This window comes from Elgaria multicarinata, chromosome 18 (genome assembly GCF_023053635.1).
Source record: "Elgaria multicarinata webbii isolate HBS135686 ecotype San Diego chromosome 18, rElgMul1.1.pri, whole genome shotgun sequence".
NCBI lineage: Eukaryota > Metazoa > Chordata > Lepidosauria > Squamata > Anguidae > Elgaria > Elgaria multicarinata.
In genome coordinates this window covers 19,162,558-19,186,150 of record NC_086188.1, presented here as the reverse complement: position 1 = coordinate 19,186,150, position 23,593 = coordinate 19,162,558, and the positions used below count along the sequence as shown (strand labels likewise).

Sequence of the window (23,593 nt, the reverse complement as noted above, 5' to 3'; positions counted from 1 at the left end):
CCCAGGACGGAGGCTTTGTCACCCCTGCCTCTGCCATCGAGGAATGGGGCTACACTGCTTCTGCCACGTCACCTGGGTGTGGGGCTTCGCTGCTGCTAAGGGCTCCACTCACAGGGGCTGCTGATGGCCCTCCGGTTCCTATGGCAACAGAAGCCTAGCCGTGCGGCAGGTTTCTGAAGTGTTTTGGAAGTAGAGACGCCGGCTCTGTGCCCTCCTCACCCCAAACATAAAAACAGACTCCTGGGATGCCACTTCTCTCTGCCTCTACTTCCCAAACCCTTCACAAACATGCTTGCAAGACTAGGCCTCTGTTACCATGGGAACCAGAGTGAGACAGTGGTACCCGGTCGCCTCTGAACTTCTCTTGCTTCCCGTCACAGTGCCAAGGCTGGTGAAGCGGAACTGGCCACTTCAAAGCTCTCCTCTTCATGCAGGGCTTTACAAACTGGGAAGCCTGCATTTGCTCAGGGGGTTGTGGGTTGTTTGTTTTTTGAAGGAGAAGATCAGTAACGATCTTCTGTACTTGAAGGACCACTTTCCTAACAGCACTGATCCTCCCTAGAGATGGAAAACATTTCCCTATCCAAAGCTTGTCTCGGATTAATTTTGAAATTATCTGAGATCTTGCACACACACAAATTGGAGGACTGCAGGTCATTTTTTCCAGCCCAATCAGGGAGCGTGCCATGCCAGCCCAAGACATTTTGCTGCCTGAGGCAAAGGGCAAGATGGCGGCCCCCCTCCATTCCGCATACAGAAGTTGACTGGGCTGGCAGTTGACTCGTACTTTAACAGTGGCAACAGGATTGCATCCTTCACCACACCTGAGGGCAGACGGAGAGTTTAGAGCAGCCTTTCCCTTTCCCTGGAGCCCTCCAGATGTGTTGTACTACAATGCCTAGCATCCCCCAGCCAGCATAGGAAGGATGGTTTATGGGGTAGGGTGACCCTATGAAAAGGAGGACAGGTTTCCTGTATCTTTAACAATTGTATTGAAAAGGAAATTTCAGCAGGTGTCATTTGTATATATATTATTTATTTATTTAAAACATTTCTATCCCACCCTATATCATTAAGATCTCAGAGCAGCATACAGATAAAAGCATACAGTATAAAACAATAACTATGGGAAATCTGAGGAAATTTCCTCTTCATCACAGCTTGGTCCATCTAGCTTAGTATTGTTGACACTGTCTGGCAGCAGCTTCTAGGGCTTCAAGCAGGAGTTTTTCCAGCCCTACCAGAGATGCCAGGGATTGAATCTGGGACCATCTGCACGCAAAGCGCATGAGCTACGGCCCCTCCCCTGCCAGACAGGTCTATGTGGAAAGGTTACCCTGGAGAAAGACAACATGAAAACCCTTAATGGAAGACCAAACCCAGAAGAAAGTGATCCTACCTGCTTTCTCATGTGTGTCACAGTGCTGTTAACGTGCTTGGCCCACTTCTGGGAGGAGAAAGCAAGCAAACATTCTGCAGCATGGTGGTCAACTTTGGCACATTCGTAGCCTGTTCATTTCTGGGAGGCTTTGTTTAGATGGTGGCACTGCATAAGATTTTATCAGGAGCATTTTAGATGTTTTGTAAAATGTGTGTTGTTACATACAGATGCACTTCTTTTTAATACGGCAAGGGGCATACACAATCATTTAGGTGCTTAGGAAGATGGACTATTTCCCCTTTTGCCAATGCTTCACTCCGGTTGAGTTTTCTGGCCCTTTGGCTTACCGTAGTGTATCACAGCACATGGGTGTCCCTGTCTCATGCTCCCTTCATGGTGTGTTTGTCCTCCACGGCACCATGCTTCCTTTCGGGTATGCTCTCCACCAGCATTCCAAGCTAAATACCTGATGGAATGCCTCTCCCGACATGAACCTACCCGTACACTGCGCTCAACATCTAAGGTCCTCCTCCGAGTGCCTACTCCGAGGGAAGCTTGGAGGATGGCAACAAGAGAGAGGGCCTTTTCGGTGGTGGCCCCCCGACTGTGGAATGATCTCCCCGATTAGGCTCGGCTGGCGCCAACATTGTTATCTTTCAGGCGCCAGGTCAAGACTTTCCTCTTCTCCCAGGCGTTTAAAGGCATTGAACGTTAAGTTTGTTTTTTAATGGACCCCCAGAATTGTTGTTTAAATGGATATTGCTGTTTTTATATTGTTTTCATGTCTCTGATGGTTTTTAAATTTTGTATATTTTTTGTGTTTACTGTTTTTAGCTTTTGTGAACTGCCCAGGGAGCTTCGGCTGTGGGGCATATAATTGCATATAATATAAGTTATATGCAATATAAATGCAATTAAATGCAATTAAATAAATGCAATTAAATATAAATGCAATTAAATAAATAAATAAATGCTCTTGCAGCTCCGGTCTCTTGAATTAACGATGTCTATTTTCCTCCCTCCAGCTATAGAACAATTGTCAGACCGACATACAAGCAGGCGTACAAAACCATCACAGCTATGGAGTGGAAATGTTGCCCGGGACACACAGGGGCAAACTGCGAGGCAGGTATGGGGCAGCAGATGGAGGCAGGCACGTTGGGAGGGGTCAGGAGGCGTGCTGTGAACACCACAAAATGTGCATATATGGGGTAGAAGGAGCAGAGCAACTGCGTTTTGCTGGTTTATTCGGGCTGTGTCTTCTGAAGACTGGAGATACGGAGTTTGGGATAAACATGTTGGTGCGTTTTCCTTACATCGCACAAGTGCATATTGTGATGTTGTCATTTATATGGCATTTGTATGGTTCGCGGTGCTTTGTGGAGATGCATAAGCAAATAATAGGCCCATGCCCCAAGGAGATTACAGTGTAACAGTGGGCAGATGAAAGGGAAGGATGGGTGAGGGGAGGCTATTTGGTGCCACCTGGTGCCTCACTTTGAGAAGCAACTTGCCACAAGCCCTTGTCAGATCTATGCAAGAAAATCTCTGCTTTTGTTTCAATGGAAAGAACACGTTTTCTGGTTGTTTTAGATAGCTGCATGGGTGATGCTTAATGAAGTCTGAGAATATACAGCATTAAGCATAACTTCCAGTGGTTAGGTGCTTTATTCTCCTTGTACAGCTCCGTGGCAATGCAGTTTACTTCAGTGCAGAAGCTTGGCTCAGGTGAAGACAGAGACGATATAAAAAGAGAGCTCACACACTTTTTATTTTATGTCTGTCTTCACCCTTAAAAATCCATTGTGTGATATGATGGGAGCTGAATGAGGAGATGCTGTTAGACTAACGTCCAGCTGGTGTCTCTGTCCCAGATTCCGAATGGCGACATTTTCTGTGGCAGGGGAAGTTCAATGTCCATTTTGTTTGGGTTGAAAGAAGCAATGACTCAGGACGTGACCTGGAATGATGCAATCCATCCCTTCCCATGCCCTGTCCTCAAAGCCAGGAAGGATGTGAGACTGGGCCTAGGAATCCCAGATGTGGAGGCGCTCTGGCGGTTGGGCATTGGGTGTGCAAAAATCTCCTTGGCAATAGTGGAAGAAGGAATGGAAGATATTGGAACAAAAGCCCAGGAGAGAGGAGAAACCCAAAGCTTGAATAATAATAATAATAATAATAATAATAATAATAATAATAATAATAATAATTTATTTCTTACTTGCCTCTCCACTTGGATCGAGCGGGGGGAACAACAATAAATATAAAACACATTAAAAACTGATTAAAAACATAGCATACATGATTAAAACATCCTTAAAACATCCTAAAAACAGTCTAAAAACAGTCTAAAATTTCACTGGGTAGGCCTGCTGGAATAGATCAGTCCTTATTGCTTTTTTAAATTCTAAAAGACTGTCAAGTTGACGAATCTCCTCCGGCAGGCCATTCCACAGTCTGGGAGCAGCAGAAGAGAAGGTCCTCTGGGTTATTATTATTATTATTATTATTTATTTATTTATATAGCACCATCAATGTACATGGTGCTGTACAGAGTAAAACAATAAATAGCAAGACCCTGCCGCATAGGCTTACATAACAGTTGTCAATCTAGTTTTGGTTGACTGAAGTAGATTCTTCCCAGAGGACCTGAGTGTGTGGGGTGGATTGTACAGGAGAAGGCGATCCCGCACCTAGCCTGGACCCAAACCTTGTAGGGCTTTAAAGGTAATAACCAACACTTTGTACTTCACCCGGAAACTAATTGGCAGCCAGTGAAGAGATTTTAAAACTGGTGTAATGTGGTCAGCCCTAGGTGTACCAGTGACCAGCCTGGCTGCCATATTTTGGACTAATTGAAGTTTCCGGACTAGGCACAAAGGTAGCCCCATGTAGAGCGCATTGCAGAAGTGAAGCCTTGAAGTTACCAGCGTGTGCGCTACCGTCTTTAGGTCTTCCAACTCTAGGAAGGGGTGCAGCTGGCGTATCAGCCGAAGCAGATAGTAGGCACTCCTGGCTGTTGCATCTACCTGGGCTGTCATTTGGAGTGACAGATCCAGAAGCACCCCAAGCTGCAAACACAGTCTTTCAGGGGGAGTGTAACCTATCCAGAACTGGTTAACACACCTCCAAACTCAGGTGTGCAGCACCATGGCTCAAGAGGTACTCTATTCCACACACGCACACACCCCACACCGTCTCTGGATCCTAGCAACACAGCCACCTCCATTGTAAAAATACAAACCCATTTGTAAAGATAAAAACTGATGTGGCGCCCTGTGCCTCAGAGACACTTACCCCTGAGCTCTGACATTAGGGTGACCCTATGAAAAGGAGGACTGGGCTCCTGTATCTTTAACAGTTGCATAGAAAAGGGAATTTTGGCAGGGGTCATTTGTATGCATGCAGCACCTGGTGAAATTCCCTCTTCATCACCACAGTTAAAGCTGCAGGAGCCCTGCCCTCTTTTGTACCTGGGCAAGGGAAGGGTTTCTTCTCAGCTTGATTGTCATGCAGGGGACAATTTTCAAGGGGGATTGCAGCTGTGGAGGGAAAGGTTAGCTCTCCCCATTCCACATGCTGCACCGTCCCTTCAGACCTCCCCTTGCTGGGCAATTATAAGCTTTTCCAAAAATCTTTTCCCCCCTATTCGTTTAGGATGGTCTGGTTCAGGATCCAAATTAGATGAAGAACGTATTTTAATTTGAGATCATTTGGATGAGAAATTAATGGGGCTGGCTTTGCCTCCTGTGAAATTTAAACAATCCTAGTCATTATTCTTATATTTGCATATGCACATGTAAATGAGCATATGCAGATTTTATGAAGAACTGTGAGCCTGGGCCTCAAATCTTTTCCGTGCCTAGCCATGTCCCTAGGTGGAACGGTGACAGATTTCTTTCTTTTGAGTTCAGAAATTTTAAATATTGTTTGCAAATGTTGCAGTGGCTTTGACACGGAGAAGGCAAAAACGGCGATGTTGGGCTCTGGAGGTGGCTGTGTTGCTAGGACCCAGGGACGGTGTGGGGTGTGCGGAATAGAGTACCTCTTGAGCCATGGTGCTGCACACTTCTCAGTGCTTAGCGAGAGGCTGCTCCCGCGGCCAAAGAACCCGCTGTGCTCGACTCCGTGTGGAAGGAGAACAGCACCGGTAACTGCAAGCAGCCGGCTGAAATCATAATAGATGGCAGCCAGCCAGGAAGTCAGAAATGATCCGTAATAAAGAAAGGACACCTGGTGTGAAATCCCATTATTGTGAAATCCTACCCTGTAGATGGATACTGCCTGTATTGAACTTGGCAGTGCACAGTGGGAAATGAGAGCGGGTTTTGGATGGGGTAGACGGGAGTGGCGGTGGTGGTGGTGCAGGGTGGGTGGAGAGAAAGAAAGAAAAGTAGTACAACTTGGATGGAAAAGGGTGGAGGGAGGTGAGGGGGGCGGAAAGAAAAGCCTAAGGAGAGGTTAACAGAAAGAGTCAGGTAAAAACACAGCCTTTGGACACGCGTGAAGCCAAAACGACCCTCTCACGCACTGACTGTCTTGTTCACGCGAGACAGAAGGTGGAAGAGCAATGGTTCAAAACTGTTCTACCTCCATCCTTCCCCAACCTGGCACACACCCCCCATATGTATTGGACTACAGTGCCCATAATCCCTCTGGCTGGGGATGATGGGGATTGTAGTCCAACACATCTGGAGAGGGCCACGCTGGGGAAGGCTCTTCTACCCAATACACGTTTCTCGCTGTATTTAACCATTTCCATGTTTCTGATTTCGGTTTCCTTCCCCCATCCTGCCGCCCCACAACAAAGCTGTTCTGAGCTCCGTGGGGGAGAAATGGAGCTGATGCCCATTGCGGGGGCGCAGTTTAGATCAGAGGAGCCGGCGCATGAGGAAAGGCTTAACTTCTCCCCCGACCTTCCCCTGGTACAACCTTCCCAATCTTCAAAGCAGTCACGTGGTGTGTGTGTGTAGTTTTACTTTATTTAGTTTTAAAATCTAAACTCCAATGCGCCATCTAAGTTTGGCACTGAGTTTCTGGGGGGGGGATTGATTGCAGCCGTGGAAAAAGACGCCCAACGTGAGGCTGGGACGCTTCCCGACGAGCGTCGGAGTCTGCTTTGGGACGCTGAGGCGTGAAATTTTGTTTCAAAACTTTTTGTTGAGGGATACAAAAGAAAGACGTTTCCCTCATTAAAGGGGTCTTCGAAACGCTTTGGGAATCCCGCCAACACGTGCAGCCCCCTTTGAGTTTGACAGTGTCTAACCTGAGGGCCAGCGGAGGTACTGACCGCCTCAGGGGGTGGATTAAAGGCGCCGTGAAGAGCCTGGCAGAGAGTGGAGGGCAGGCAGGCCAGCCGGCAGGCCTGGGCCGGGAGCCACGGACGGAATGCAACTCCCTTCACTCCAGTGCAGCTTCCACAAGGAGAATTGCCTGGGGAAGCCTGCCCCCGTGTTAATTTATGCCCAGGATATGCTGTTGCTTGGGGTGAAAAGCAGTTAAAATGTGCAAAAGCCAACTAGACTGGAAGTTTAAACTTTCTGCAATGTTGGCACTAGGATAAGAACATCAGAAGAGCCCTGTGGGATCAGACCGAGGGTCTGTCAAGTCCAGCTCTCTCTTCACACAGTGGCCAACCAGCTGTTGACCAGGAACCCACAAGCAGGACACGGGTGCAACAGCACCCTTCCACCCATGTTACCCCAAAAGTAGTGTATACAGGCTTACTGCCTCTGATACAGGAGGTAGCACATAGCCATCAGGACTAGTAGCCATGGATAGCCTGCTCCTCCAGGAATTCATCCAACCCCTTTTTAAAGCCGTCCAAATTGGTGGCCATCACTGCCTCTTGTGGTAGTGAGTTCCATAGTTTCACTCTGTGCTGTGTGAAGAAGGTCGCATCCTTCACTGCACCTGAGGGGAGCAGGCCGGTTTGGGGGGCGCTGGGCATGCTGCCCAGCTCTGTCCTCCATTCTCTTGCTGTCCCTGGCTCACCACTCTGCCCACTCCAAATGAATACCGTAATGCAACCGCAGTGGCGCCAGCCATGCCTGTCTCACATGAGCAGAGCGACGCCTGATTTGCCGGGCTCCTGCCTTCTCACTTTTTCATGGGGCCTTTCCCCTGTTTTCCCTCACCTGGGCCACACTCTCCCCATGCTGCTGAAGAAGACGTGGAGGGAAGCTCATGGTTTGCCACTGAAATTTGGCACCAAACCACTACGGAGGCTTAGATTAGATAAATTCATTCTAAGCCTCCGTAGCTGCTACGGGGTAGAGGGGGGCCGTGTGCTGTGGCAGGCCATGTATTGCCTGTCATGTCTAGCCCTGCTCCTCCTGGGTTGGAAGAAGGTGTTTCAGGTGATCAATCAGAATCAGACTCTGAAGTAGAGGAGTTGGCGCCAGAAGCAGGCCAGCCTGTACCAGTGGGGGAGAAAGCTCTGCAACCTTCTTCTCTCTGGCCTTCCTTCGTCTCACATCAGTCCGATGGTCTCTGTCCACCACTCTGACGCTAAGATCATCTTCCTGGCCCGCCGCTCTGACCATGTCACTCCACTTCTGAAATCTCTTCATTGGCTTCCAATTCACTCCAGAATCCAATATAAACTTCTCCTGCTGACCTTCAAAGCTCTTCACGGTCTAGCTCCTGCCTATCTCTCCTCTCTCATCTCACACTATCGCCCCGCTCGGGCTCTCCGCTCCTCTGATGCCATGCTTCTCGCCTGCCCAAGGACCTCCACTTCCTTTACTCGGCTTCGTCCTTTTTCTTCTGCTTCCCCTTACGCCTGGAACGCTCTTCCAGAACACTTGAGAACTACAAACTCAATCACTGCTTTTAAAACTCAGCTAAAAACTTTTCTTTTCCCTATAGCCTTCAAATATTGAATTTGTTCTGACTCTATACTGTTAGCTTCACCCCACCCGGTGCCTGTCTACACTTCCCTGTGCCTGTTTGCATTCTCCTTCCCTCTTTATTGTTTACTACAACTTATTAGATTGTAAGCCTATGCGGCAGGGTCTTGCTATTTACTGTGTTATCTGTACAGCACCATGTACATTGATGGTGCTATATAAATAAATAATAATAATAATAATAATTCACCAGCTGGGAGGGAACCCTCTCCAGAGCATATCTCCTCAAGGGCAAATAATACACAGTCAGTGGGAAGCCAATAGTCTTCCGAGGGAGAGAGCACGGAGAGGTTAGCTGATCCTAGAGTATGCCGCAGACTAAAACGGGCGGAGCTAAAGAAAGGCGAGAGAAAGTCAACCCGGCTCGCGTCCCGTCAGAAGCCGCCTCAGAACTAGTTTCTCTGAAGTTGACGCGTCTTGGGAAAGGGCTTTCCATTCTCCTTGAAAGGACAATTGTTTCGTTCAGTTTGCATAGTTTTGCCTAGGGGGAAGTTCCAAGAGACTAGACTCTCTTCAGGTGGGAAGGGATGTTTATTACTTAAATAAAGCTTTGTGGATTACTTAGCAGACCTCGTTATTGTCTTCCAAGGAGGCAGGAGGTTTTTGAGAAACACGACATTGCCCAACCCTAGGCATGTTGGGAGAAAATGACTAGGCCAGCCAGCTCCTGCTCAATCCCCTGTTTCTGATTAAGGGGCTGGAAAAAAAGAGCCTCACGGCAAATGGGTTGTGGGCTCCGACACGGACAGCTTCCAGAATGGATCAGGGGCGGAAAAAGTCTAGCTATGGCTATAATCATCTCCAGTGGAACCTCCTAATTTCAGAGGCAGTCATTTCAGAGGACGGGGCAAACAGCAGAGACTGTGCATCGCCGTTGTGCCTCATGCGGGACTTCTCGGAGGCATCCAGCTGGCTGCTGTGAGAGACAGAATGCTGGTCTAGGTGGACCTTAAAACAGGTGTGGGCAGAAGGTAGACCTCCAGATGTTTGGGGCATCAACTCCCAGCTTTCCTGACCATTGGCCATGCTGGCAGGAGTTGAAGTCCAAGACTCACGGAGATTTCTCTTCTGCCCACCCTTGCCTTAGCCTGACACAGCAAGGCATGTGCTTGAATGGGAAGAACTATATATTCAAGGTCACGTAATACAGATAAGCTATTTCATTGGCTAGATTTGAACTGCGGAGGGATCTTATTATATTAAGTGGTATATAAGTGTCACAAATAAATTAGAGACTTTAATTTCTCTTAAAGTGCCTACTCCGAGTGAAGCTCGGAGGATGGCAACAAGGGAGAGGGCCTTTTCGGTGGTGGCCCCCCGACTGTGGAATGATCTCCCCGATGAGGCTCGCCTGGCGCCAACATTGTTATCTTTTCGGCGCCAGGTCAAGACTTTTCTCTTCTCCCAGGCATTTTAACAGCATTTAACAACATTAAGTTTGTTTTTAACGGACCCCAGAATTGTTGTTTTAAAATGGATACTATTGTTTTTGTACTGTTTTTTATGTTTTTGATGGTTTTTAAATTTTGTATACTTTTAATGTTTACTATTTTTAATTGTTGTAAACCGCCCAGAGAGCTTCGGCTGTGGGGCAGTATATAAATGTAATAAATAACATAAATAAATTTATATGCCACCTTTCCAGAGAGGAATAGGTGTTCAAGGCAGCTCACAGTATGCAAGCTAAACATACAATAACTGGAATACATAAAATAATTAGCATTTCAAACATAATATCCACATTTTAATAACATTTCAACACATCATGAAACACCTTAAAAAGGAATTAAACCAAAAACTGCAAAGAAATAGAAATTCGACTGTTCAAAAACGCTGCCTACATTGGATAGCACTGAGCAGGGGGTTGGACTCGATGGCCTTTTAGGCCCCTTCCAACTCAACTATTCTGTGATTCTATGTCACTCTGCCCCTTGTAGCCCTTTCACACAAAAATCTGCTCCGCGTTTCCCCCTAAGCTTTCTGCATTTCAGCAGCCTAATTTACAAAAACACCCACCCACCTTTCTCTCATTGCTGTTGTTAAACCATGCCAAAAAGTCAGAAATCCTTGTTAACCTCCTGCAAATCACCCAAAAGTCTAACAGTAGATGCTGATTCTTCTCATCCAAGAGTGCATCTAGTCCAGAATTCTGTTCACGCAGGGGCCAACCAGCTGCCCACGGGAAAACCAAAAGCAGGCCCTGAGTGCAGCGGCACCCTTCCGCCCATGTTCCCCAGCAACTGATGTACATAGGCTTACTGCCTCAGATCCTGGAGGTAGTATTGAACCATCAGGACTAGCGGCCATTGATAGCCTTCTCCTACAGGAATTTGTTTAACCTCCTGTTAAAGCCATCCAAAATGGTGGCCATCACGATGTCTTGTGGTATTCCCATGGCGGACAGGTAAAGCCAAAAGGGGACATAGCCAAAGGCGACTGGAATGGGACCCAAATACCAGCTTATTTTAGCTGAAAGGGGAGGCAGTTCAAACTTCTTTGAGTGGGAAAAATGCACCAAAGCTGAGAAACCACTGAACGACTGGTGGTCAGGGCTAAGGGGAGAGAGCATAGCCATCCAGGAGAACCTCGGAGGGCCTGATTCCCCCCACCCCCACCCCCCGGGCCTGAGGTTTCACACCCCTGGTGTAGAGTATATTCCATTCCCCACACATATGGCCTAAATAAGATATGCCATCTATAGACATCTCTTTTGAAATGTGCGATCTCTGTCAATTACGGTTTTTTTTAAAAAAAAGAATTGGGAGGGTGGCATGGCCAACTTTAAGAGAGAAAAAAAGAGGTACATGGGATGTGGAATCATGGACGCCCCCCGAAAAGTTGCTCCTTTCCAAATGTGTCCCCTGCTTTAACATTTCCCATGCTGAAAGTGAACTGGCTGTGGGAGAGGCTGGGGTGAAATACACTTCAGGGAGGTGGAAGGTTTCTTTATTTCTCATCCATGCATCCTTTTGGTCCTTAAATATGGGGAATCCCTTCCTCCATAAAACACACACACACACACTTTTTGTGATTGCCGAAGATCTGTGTTTAAATTTTAAACGCACAGAACTGCCATCATCTTGTCTCATGTGACCCTAAGTAACACTTAGGAGAGAACTGAGTGGGTGAAGATAGGAGGTGGGTTCAACCCCTCCATCCCTTTTGTCAGGTCTTGCTTGCCTGACCAGGGATTCCTCCCCCCGCCCTGGCATGTGGCCTGCTTCTCTATGATGGCATTCTTTCATCCCCTGAACCAGTGACCTGTGAAGGCGATGCCCAAAGGAAGCTATCCATTCTTCCTGTTTATTGAGCTTCCCTCACTGGGTCAGCCCCGCTGCCCTCCTCGAGATCCGGCCGGTCCGCCCCATTTCCCTTGCGATGTTCCTTGTGTGGGCTGAGGCCATCCGGGCCCACAGAACGGCCAAAGACACGTCCGGATTAATAAAGCGTTCCGGAAAGAGACGGTTCCTATTCATTCCAGCTCATGCAAAAAGGAATGGCCGACAGAGACTCTCCATAAAGCAGGGGTGGGCAACGTCTGGCCCTCCAGATGTTGGTGGGCTGCAATTCCCAGCAGCTCTGGCCAACATCGCCAGTGGTGGATGATGGGAATTGCACTCCAACAATATCTGGAGGGCCTCAAGTTCCCCACCCTTGCTGCAATGTATGTCACACTCCTAAAGTATACCTTTTGAAAATCCTTTCCCCTTCTTGTTACAATCACACACACCCCATCTTGAAAAGTTAGACACACACCCCATTTTTAATGCCATAGCCCAGCCTTTGCCAACTTGGGGCTCTCCAGATATTTGGATCAGAAACACACACACACACTCATCATCCCTGACGAATGAAGATGTCTCCAACTGCCTGGCTTCTTGAATGTCATCTGAACCCACCCACTCCCCCCCGCCACGCGGCCCACTTCCATTTCCCTCTGCTCAGAGCAAATATTTACATTGCATTTGTCAACTGCAGTTCAGATTGCAGGGAAGGAGGTGGACGTTGGCCTTAGGTCCGTGCGAGCGAGCAAGAGATCAACAATCCCTACTTTGCTTGGACTCTGTTGATGACCCTACATGACTTTAAATTTAAGAAAGAGAGAGAGAGGCAGAAGGAAGGAAAGGAGGAGGGTGTGATGACATCCATCTGATCACCCCAGGTTGCAATTCAGCGGTGACAATTGAGTTCCAAGCTCCATTCCACAACATTTATTTATTACATTTTTATACTGCCCAATAAGCTCTCTGGGTGGTTCACAAAAATTAAAACCATAATAAAACTACCAAAAGGTTAAAAACACAAATACAAAATACAGTATCAAAAGCACCACCAGGATAAAACCGCGCAGCAAAAATGATATAAGATTAAAATATAGAGTTAGAACAGTAGAATTTAAATTTAAGTTAAAATTAAGTGTTAAAACACTGAGAGAATAAAGAGGTCTTCAGCTGGCGACGAAAGGAGTACAGTGTAGGCGCCAGGCGGACCTCTCTGGGGAGCTCATTCCACAACCGGGGTGCCACAGCGGAGAAAGCCCTCCTCCTAGTAGCCACCTGCCTCACTTCCTTTGGCAGGGACTCACGGAGAAGGGCCCCTGTAGATGATCTTAAGGTCCAGGCAGGTACATATGGGAGGAGGCCTTCCTTCAAATAACCTGGCCCCAAACCGTTTAGGGCTTTGAATGTCAATACCAGCACTTTGAATCGGGCCCAGACCTGGACTGGTGTAAAAGGACTGGCGTAATGTGATCTCGCCGGCCAGTCCCTGTTTATAAACAGGCTGCCCTGTTTTGTACCATCTGAAGTTTCCGGACCGTTTTAAAAGGCAGCCCCACGTATAACGCGTTACAGTAATCCAAACATGAGCCAAGGTGAGCTTCAAAGAAGGGATCCCATCAATATATCTATATTTCTCTCTCCCAGGTTTCTTAGATCATATTTCCTTCTCTGCACACTTGATTCTAGCAGGCTACAGTGAGGTTGGCTTTGGGTCAGTCAAATCAGAGGAATGTCAAATGCACGTCAAATCAGAGGAACAGACACATATGCGTTTGACAGCTCATTGTCATATATATATATATATATATATATGTGAATTCAATTCTCCCAAGTGCCAATTCTTATGCATCCACAATGGCACCAGCCACACACAAGAGGCTTGGGGGACCTCGGCTTTTTTCAATTTTGGGGGGGGGGGAATGCAAAATGGGGGAACTCCCCACCACCACCAAAGATGCTCCCAGCTCAGTCAAGATGGTGTGTGCTCAGTGCGGATGAAAAGCTGACTTTTAAGTTTATTTATTTCATTTGTATCCCTCCTTCTTTCCTCCAAGGAAAGGCGGCAAACCTCGCCCTCCTTCTCTCCATTTTATCCTCACAACGACAACAACCCTGTGAGGTAGGCTGGGCTGAGAGTCTGGGACTGGCCCAAAGTCACCCAGTGGGTTTCCATGGCCGAGTGGGGACTAGAACCTGGATCTCCTGACTCCCAGTCCAACACTCTAGCCACTACACCACGCTGGCTCTCAGTTGCGAGAGAGGAAACCTGGGGTGGGCACATATTGCATGTTACATTATTCAAGCTCTTTAAAAAGTGTGCCTAAATGGACCACTTTTATTTTGGATGTACAAAACAGCTCCACTCTGCGGCCCCGATCCAGATTGGGAGCAGGTGACGGATTGCCCCACATGTCCGCCATCCTGTGGCCCCGGTCTGCTTTTTCTTAAAAATAAAAGCACACTTTAAAAAATAAATAAAAGCACAAATAATGTCACGGGTCTTTTCGCTAGTGGCCGTCGCTGGCAAAGAGGCCAATAGTGGCACGTAACGCTTCTCATCGTTACGTGCCACATTTTAGAAGAGCTTAACCAAAAGGTATTCTGAGCTTTGCTTTCCGAAGGGACGCATCTCTCATCCTTCATCCCTCCCTCCCTTGATGAATGAGCTGTCCTCTGGCATGTGGGAGTCTCTAAGGAAATCCGCTGTCTGAATCATGCGGGCCTGTGGTTGTGGCAGAGGCTGATTTCCTCCAGATGGGGGTCTGTCTCCTGTGTGGGTCCAGAGACTTGCTTCCCCTCCTGTCATTCCTCTCTGGACCAAACCCACAGCCTTGGAAGGTGAGCTTGTGTTTGGTTTTTAGAGGTGGAAGGAACGGATGCCCAGGCCCACTGGCCCAGATATGGACTAACAGAGTGGTGTTTGAAGGCTGCGACTTCCATCTTATGCACGCTTACCTTAGGGTGAGTCCCACTGAAATCAGCGTGGCTTACTTCTGAGTAAGCACGCACAGGATTGCACACTGTATGCGTTCTTTGGTATTCCATAAAGCGGAATAGATAATCCATTGATGAAAACAAATCCCCAAATTTGCTCAAGTTTTGTCTTACAGGATGTGTTTCTGTGTGGACCTGTATTTCCAAAGCATCCTTTAACATTCAGAGTCACAGAACCGCAGCTTGAAAACATCCACTTCCCTCAATTTTCAATTCTGAGCAACCGGTATGCCCCAATTGAACAAATACTTTTGCAAAAGCTTTTTCATTCTAGTCTTTGGCCTAATCTACACCAAGCAGGATATTGCACTATGGAAGTGGTATGAAAGCGGTATATAAAAGGCAGGAACCACACCAAACAGGATATAGCGCTATGAAAGCTGTATATGCTATGTGTCAGTGGGCCCCAACAGTTGTCAGCGCACTTCAATACCGCTATAAAGCAGCAGTGTGGCTCCTGCCTTTTATATACCACTTTCATGCCTGGAGTAGATTAGGCCTTTATCTCTTTCCCCCTCTTCCAATTTTATCAGGGTTCCCCCTCCAATTTATAACAACTATTTAAAATCTATTTATGTGCCTGGGCACTTTCACCGAGAGGCGCTTGCTTAAACTGACTTTGAAAGCCTTTGCTGATTTTGTGATCTCAGAGACATCTTGGTCTTTCGATGCTCTTTCTTTCGGAACACCCCCAGCAAAGTTCGCCCGAATTAGCAGGATTTAACCACCTTTTCATCTTGCACTTGAGTGTGTCAGGGGGTGGAGCCAACAATGGCCCTAAAACTCTTGTTCAGTTCAGAACCTCTCTCTCTCTCGCTGCCCATGGGGGTTGCCATCTTTTGATATATATATATTTAAAAATAGCTTATCAGTGGGGCAGAGGCAGGGAGTGAACACAGTGGGGTGAATCTAGGGTTGGCTTTTCACTGGTCACGGAGGCAGATCCTGGCATTTATTTATTTATTTTTGTTAGATCAAGAGCCTCGTGGTTATTTGTTTCTGGATCACGGGGTGGAGTGTGGTAGTTGCTGCCCCCGCCCTGGGTTTTAATTTTGTGGCAGGTTTTGGGCAAGGCACTCTCAGTTTGCCCCTCTGTTTTCTTATTGCCATTCTCATCAGCTGCTGTTGTTTCTCATCCTCTTTGTCATCATTGCTTGACTGGCAGAGGGGCAGTGAGCAAGTAGGCCCAGGCCTCCGCTGCCCCTCCTTCTCGCCACCACGTTGTCTGGCTCAGAGCGAGAGGCAGTGAACAAGCAGGTTTCATTGGGGAAGAGGAAGACCAACTCCAGGGCGCTCTTGTCAGCCGGCCCTGACCACAGGCGTGCGCAACAACGTATCTCATTAGGGTCTGCATCCAGGAAATTTTCTTTTCTTTTTTAAAAAGATGAACATTTATTGAATACCCAGTCATAGAATCATAGAATAGCAGAGTTGGAAGGGGCCTACAAGGCCATCAAGTCCAACCCCCTGCTCAATGCAGGAATCCACCCTAAAGCATCCCTGACAGATGGTTGTCCAGCTGCCCCTTGAAGGCCTCTAGTGTGGGAGAGCCCACAACCTCCCTAGGTAACTGGTTCCATTGTCGTACTGCTCTAACAGTCAGGAAGCTTTTCCTGATGTCCAGATGGAATCTGACTTCCTTTATCTTGAGCCCATTATTCCGTGTCCTGCACTCTGGGAGGATCGAGAAGAGATCCTGGCCCTCCTCTGTGTGACAACCTTTCAAGTATTTGAAGAGTGCTCTCATGTCTCCCCTCCATCTTCTCTTCTCCAGGCTAAACATGCCCAGTTCTTTCAGTCTCTCTTCATAGGGCTTTGTTTCCAGACCCCTGATCATCCTGGTTGCCATAAATGCCATAAGTCATAAAGGATGTTAATTTTATTCATTCATTTATTAAACACTGTAGTCACGGATGCCCTTCTCTGCATTCACCTTGCCTGACCATAGGAAGGCCACTGCAGGTGGTGGTGGTAGTGGTGGAAATGAGGAGAAATGCCCCCCTCAATTTGGCACTTATTGCTTGAGACATCATTAGGGTGTGCCTGGGCACACCTGGCACACCCCTCGCACACGCCTATGGCCCCTGCTGGGTTGTGGGGCCTTGGCAAATGCCCTACCATACGTACCCTTGACGACAGCCCTGAGGGGTCTTTTTGCTGTATCAGGGCAGCTTCTTCTGTTTTTGTTCTGTTATTTGGCTGATCGGAGAGGAAGCACCTGCCTTTTTTTTTTTTTTTTGTCACACCAGGAGCAAAAGGCTGGTTTATCAGGCTGTCGGGCCAACAGGAAAAAAACACCCCTTAACTTTCACACATCTGCGCATGCTCACACAGAGCTAAAAACACACACAGTTTATTCAGCAAATTATCCGATGCTGAACTTTATGGAAAAAATACCGAAAGGGCAGGCGAAATACCCAACAGCTGGCAAGACTAGCTGCCCACCAGGGTCCTAAGATTTCACGGCTGTGCATCAGCACTAAAAAATCATGATGCAGCCTCGGATTTGAAACCTTCCCTGTCAAAACATGCCAGCAACTATTCAAACGTTTTTTTCTGCTTCAGGGGCAGTTCATATGCTCTTGTAACATCACTAAAGACAGCTATGGGCCTCCCCGAGAAGGTGGAAAAGTTTCCCTCGTGTGCTCTCGTGCAGTTCCTTCACCCGCCCCCCCTTCCTCACGGGGCTTGCAGAAGAGAACATCCCAGTGCCCCCACCCAAGTGGTCAGATTTGCCAGGGGCTTGTCTACCCCGACCTAAATGTGCATATTTGCGTTTCAGGACACATGACGCAGCCGTCCATTCGCCGTAGCGCCAGGTTTTTAATGCGATAATGCGCATATTCGCATTTGCGATTTACCGCGACTTTTGGATCACGTCCGAGTTTACACCGCGTTATGGTTATGTGTCGTTGGGGGCGTTCAATCGCATGTTGACAGGTGGGCGGAGCTTCGAGGGTAGGACAAAGTGATTGGCTGATTCCCCGCCTTCCCACCTATCGCATCCTCTGGCTGCCTCTTTCCTTCCCGTCGTTTTCATGTTGAATTAAGATGGAGCTTTTAAAATGGAAACAAAAAGGGGGGAACTGGCAGTGAGAGACAGGAGACGTGTTCAGTCCCCCGCTCGCATCCTCTTCCGCTGCCTCATTCCTTCCCTGACGAGACCACATCACATCAGTCCTTTTCCAGCTTCATTGGCTGCCAGTCCCGATTCAAAGTGCTAGTATTAACATTTAAAGCCCTAAACGGCTTGGGACCAGGCTACCTGAAGGAACGCCTCCTCCCGTATGTACCTGCCAGAAGCCCACACCCTACCCCACAAATCTTGCCTCTAGTGGTGGCCTCAATCTCATACCTCAGGAGCCTTAGTTATCAGGTACAAAAAGTGTATTTTAATATCAGCGTTTTTACGATGAAGGTTTTTTTATGCTGTGGATGACTTTGTGGCAAGGAGTCCCATAGATCCAAGTCTCAGAGTATTCGAAAAAGGAATCGTGGCAAAAAGTGTATGCGGTTGCACCAACTTACCTATGTGTGCCCACCACTTTTGGTGGCCGCAGAACAGGATACCCTAGTGAAGGGTCGTTCCACCATGTTTGGAATGCGTTTAGATGGGAACGCTCCCAAAATGTGGAGCAGGTGCTGCAAGCCAGCTCCATGAGTTTACTTTAGTGCGAAATTAGTAGTGCAAGAAGCCCTTCTTGTAGGACAACGTCCATTTTTCATAAACGTTCTCTTCTGTAATAACAAATACTACTTTTCTGCTGGAGCTGATCGGCAACACATTTCCCTGGCGCAGAAGGAGTGTGGGTAGGCCGAGACCTCAACCTTGCACCACTTAAAAAGTTCCTTGTTGCTTAGGGTGACCATGTGAAAAGGAGGACCAGGTTCATGTATCTTTAACAGTTGCATAGAAAAGGGAATTTCAGCAGGTGTCATATGGAGAGAGAGAGAGAGAGAGAACCTGGTGAAATTCCCTCTTCATCCCCACAGTTAAAGCTGCAGGAGCTATACTAGAGTGACCAGATTTAAAAGAGGGCAGGCCACCTGCAGCTTTAACTGTTGTGATGGAGAGGAAATTCCACCAGGTTCTCCATATATACAATTAGTACCTGCTGAAATTCCCTTTTCAATACAACCGTTAAAGATACAGGAACCCAGTCCTCCTTTTCATAGGGTCACCCTATTGTTGCTGTCATATCCTGTTCGCTACAGATACCGCCTCCTCCACACCTCTTTGCCTCTAGGCTGGTAACTGAGGGACAGGTGACACCCAGGGGTGGGGGCACGCAAGGTTGGACCGCAGGGCCTCCAGTTGCTGGCACTTACACTAGAGGAATAACCAGAAGGGGGATAATCAGAGTGGAATCACCCATCGATTAAGGAACATCGCTCTGGGCAAATTATTTATTGTTTTAGACGGCTTGAATTGATTTTATCTGGACACCGCCCTGAGATCCCAATGATATAGGGCGGGATACAAACGTACAAATAAATAAATAAATAAATAAATAAAATCTACTGACAGAAATAAAACTTAAACAAATATACAACGACTTGAACTTTGAACCACTGGGGCTGTTCACACAACACACTACCCCACACCCAGTGGTTGAGCGTGGGTTGTTGTTGAACCGTGGGGCTGTTTGTTGAACCGTGGTTTAGCATGTTGTCTGAACCCAGGACATTTTCCGCAGGGTGGTTTGTTAACCATGCCGTGTGGCTTGTTAACCACCCTGAACAACCTAACAACAAACCATGGCTTCTCAAGGTGGCTTGTTTGATACCTTGATATGTTTTGTTGTTGCATTTATGGTTGTTTTCTTTTCTTGTAAACTGCCCCAAGGGCATTTGCCAATTGGGCAGTATACAGATGTAATAAAATAAATATATAAATTAGGGTGACCCTATGGAAAGGAGGACAGGGCTCCTGTATCTTTAACAGTTGTATTGAAAAGGGAATTTCAGCAGGTGTCCTTTGTATATATGGGGAACCTGGTGAAATTCCCTCTTCCTCACAACAGTTAAAGCTGCAGGAGCTATACTAGAGTGACCAGATTTAAAAGAGGGCAGGGCAATGCAGCTTTAACTGGTGTGATGCAGAAGAAATTTCACCAGGTTCCCCATATATACAAAGGACCCCTGCTGAAATTTCCTTTTCAATACAACTGTTAAAGATACAGGAGCCCGGTCCTCCTTTTCATATGGTCACCCTATATAACTAAAATAAAGTCTATTTAAGTTAACCAGCTTCAGCAAACTGTGGTCAAGAATCATGTTTAGTCGGGAGAACCTGGCTAGTTTTAGCAATGGTTAAGAAGGGAATGGGGCGGCGGCTGTGCCGGACCTATGGCCTAATTTGCAACGGGCCGCTACAGAATCTGGGTCTGACCCAGGGAAGGTAATGAGGGCTGAGGCAGGAGACCTGGGTGTGAATGAATTGACTGTCGGGGAGTAGATTACGCAAACAGGAACTGAGGCAGTCGAGGCTGGTTGCTCCGATGTCCGTGGGGCGATGAGTCCACTCTGGGTTTCAGTCAGAATCAGTCCAAAGGAGCTCTCCAAGGGGCAAAGACAGCAAGGAGATGACTCCGTTCCGGGTTTCAGTCAGAACTCGTAAGGGAGCTCTCCATCAGCTTCGATTGAACTGAGAGCTAGAGGCAGGAAGTGCAGTCACCTGGAAGTCAGACACCGGACTGGATAAGTGAGGCAAACCTGGCAAGAACGAGAACAGAGAGAGCCTGTGTGGCTACCTGATGCACAGAGTTGCTCCAACGGAGGGGCCGGCCTAGGATGGTTTTGTAGGGCGTGGTGCTGGCCATCAGCCAACCATCTTCAGGTTGTGCGCCCTTGCGATACAGAGCAGCCTTCCCTAGCTGGTGTTCTCCAGATTTAAGAACATCAGAAGAGCCCTGCTGGATCAGACTAAGGGTCCATCTAGTCCAACCCTCGGTTCACACAGTGGCCAACAAGCAGGACATGGTGCAACAGCACCCTCCCACCCATGTTCCCCAGCAACTGGTGCACACAGGCTTACTGCCTCGAATACTGAAGATTTCTTGAACTACAACTTCCATAATCTTTCAGCCAGCATGGCTGGGTGATGGAAGTTGTAGTCCGGTATATCTGAAAGGCACCAGGTTTGGGGAGGTGGCTGTAGAGCCTAGCCTGGATGTAGGTGGTGGAAGAGGTGCCAAAGCCTAGCTGCTAAAGGCCCCAATTCGAGTCCTGCCTCCCTTGGTGCTTTACAGAGCACAAGGTCCTTTAGCCTGCTCGCCGTCTCTTAAGTGCATGATATGTGCAGTAGGGTGTCTATACGATCTATTAACCCTGTAGTGGCTGCGCAGGGATGCTACGTTGATTAAATGACGCAGCTGCTGGCTCGTAGCCACGTTGGGATTTCCCTCCCGAAACGGCGTGTTTTGAAACTCTCTATTTACCACGACTTTTACCTTTGTTTCGGGGTCGCCCCATTCTTTCCTGGCTTCAGTTCAGGTTATCTAGTGGGGCGCAATGGCCAGTTTGCATTCCCCACCCCCACCCCAGATTTAGCCTCTCAGCAGCGATCCCCTTCCAATGCAGCGTCATATGGAAACCACCACCCCTCACAGTGAGTTTTGCCCTAAATGATTCTCTGTCCTTTTTCTTCCTTTTCAGAGACCGTGAATTACCCGGAGTCTCAGGATGCTGCACATGGGGGTGTTTCTCCGCGCAGACTTCCCGTCCGACCTGCATCTTATTCCAGTGAGTTTGGGGGCGGGTGTAAAAGAAAGCACTCCCCAACTTCTCACTAGCTTAGCTCATTCTACCCAAGGGCAAAATTGTTCCCTGGTTTTTGCTCGGCTGTCGTAACAACTCTCTCTCTCTCTCTCTCTCTCTCTCCCTGGCCCTGTTCAGACAACACGCTAAACCATGATAGTTAAGTGTTTTGAGCAAAACATTATGGCTTTGCGTGTTGTGTGAACCATGGCAGGATCTACACTACTGCTTTAAAACGTTTTATAACAGTAGTGACCACTGTTGGGGCCCAAGAGACATTACATAGGAATTTTTAAAGTTCTTCAATATTAACTATGCTGAAGCCGGGATGGACGATGCTGCCCCTGACCACATTGGCAGGCTGGATGATGTCATGGGGGTGGGGCCCCTCCTGAAGCCCCTCCCTCTCGTATTACATCATTGGGATCCTGCTTGCCCACATTTTCCCTCTCCTGCATGGAGAAACGACTTGGCCAATATTTAAAGTGGAAGGCAAAAGGAAGAGAGGCCGACCAAGGGCAAGATGGATGGATGATATTCTGGAGGTGACAGACTTGACCTTGGGGGAGCTAGGGGTAGCGACAGCCGACAGAAAGCTCTGGCGTGGGCTGGTCCATGAAGTCGGAGACGACTGAACGAATAAACAACAACAATATGTTTCAATAAATCGATATCACTGGGATCTCAGGAATCTGGCCTTCCTTCCTTCTCTGCTCATGTCCCAATTGGGATGTGAGGAGCGACTCAGCCAAGGGCAGGCGAATCGTGGCCTCCTCCTGTGGAATATTGGTGTATGAAGCTGACACATCTATAGTCAACAACCATACTGGTACAGAATCCCGTTTTACCTTATCAATAGAATTCAAAAAATCCGTAGTGTCTCTTTAAATATGATTCAGTCTGAGGGGTGAAAGTTATTTTTTAAAAAAACAAATTGATATATATTGCTAGAGGTTCAGAAACATATTCAGAGTCAGAGATAATGGGTCCTACTCTGTCCTGTTTGGATAGAAATCCAAACGTTGATTTCAAAATCTACCTCTCAACTAATGCCTCATCAATGATGTGCAGAATTTCCAATAATAATAATAATAATAATAATAATAATAATAATAATAATAATATATTCCTTACCCGCCTTTCCCTGTGGATTGAGGCAGGGAACAACACTAAATACAAAAATACCATAAAATGCATAAAACTGATTAAAAATATATAAAACTGATAAGAACATACGAAGAGCCCTGCTGGATCAGACACCTCTCCATCTAGTCCAGCACTCTGTTCACACAGTGGCCAACGAGCTGTTGACCAGGGACCCACAAGGAGGACACGGGTGCAATAGCACCCTCCCACCCATGTTCCCCAGCAACTGGTGCACACAGGCTTACTGCCTCGGATACTGGAGGTAGCACATAACCATCAGGGCTAGTAGCCCTGGATAGCCTTCTCCTCCAGGAATTTATCCAACCCCCTTTGAAAGCCATCCAGATTGCTGGCCATCACTACGTCGTGTGGTAGAGAATTCCATAATTTAACTGTGCACTCTGTGAAGACGTCCTTCCTTTTATTTGTCCTGAATCTTTTATTTGTCCTGAATACAATATTAAAATATCAACCCGACATCTTACAATCCATCTGGGTAGGCCTGCCAGAAGAGATCAGTCTTTATGGCTTTCTTAAACTCGGAAAGACTTAAGTTGACGAATCTCTCCCGGCAGGCCATGTCTCAGCCTGATGCCCGTGGGCCCCATGGCGCTCGTGGGGAATTCCATTGGTGCCCACAGAGCAATCCACTCCCTGACCCATTTCTCTCCCCACAACCTCTTTCCTTGCTCTTTCTCTCCCTCCCTCCCTCACCCCCAGCCCTTTTTCCTTTTCCCTTTCTAGCCTTGCTTTCTCTCCCCTCCCTCCCTTTGCTTTGCTATTTCCCCCTCCGTCCCTCCCAGCTGGCCTCTAGCCTCACTATTGCTCCCCACTGCCGTCTCTTTAGTTCACTGTTTCTGCCTCTGCTAGCCTTGCTCTTTCTCTGCCACCAGTCGTGTTTCTCAGAACGCTCCTGCTTTGAGTGGGAGGCAAATGACGAGGCATGCTTAAGTAATCTACAAAGCTTTTATTAAGCAACAGACGTCTCTTCTACCTGAATAGAGTCTAACCTCTTGGAAACATCCCCCAAGGCAAAACTATGCAAACTAAGCAAGACAGTTGTCCGCTCAAGAAGAACAGGAAGCCACTTCCCAAACGCCCGTAACTTCAGAGCGCCTGGT

At 47.6% G+C, this 23,593-nt stretch overlaps 1 protein-coding gene across 1 annotated transcript in view; it reads left to right on the top strand.

Annotated features, from left to right (window-relative positions):
• The window catches only part of EMID1 (EMI domain containing 1), a 100,196-nt gene that overhangs the window by 15,516 nt on the left and 61,087 nt on the right, over window positions 1–23,593 (top strand). The window contains exons 3-4 of the mRNA XM_063144368.1: window positions 2,407–2,510; window positions 21,225–21,311. Coding sequence (XP_063000438.1) covers window positions 2,407–2,510; window positions 21,225–21,311 — 191 coding nt within the window. The remainder of the gene's footprint in view (window positions 1–2,406; window positions 2,511–21,224; window positions 21,312–23,593) is intronic.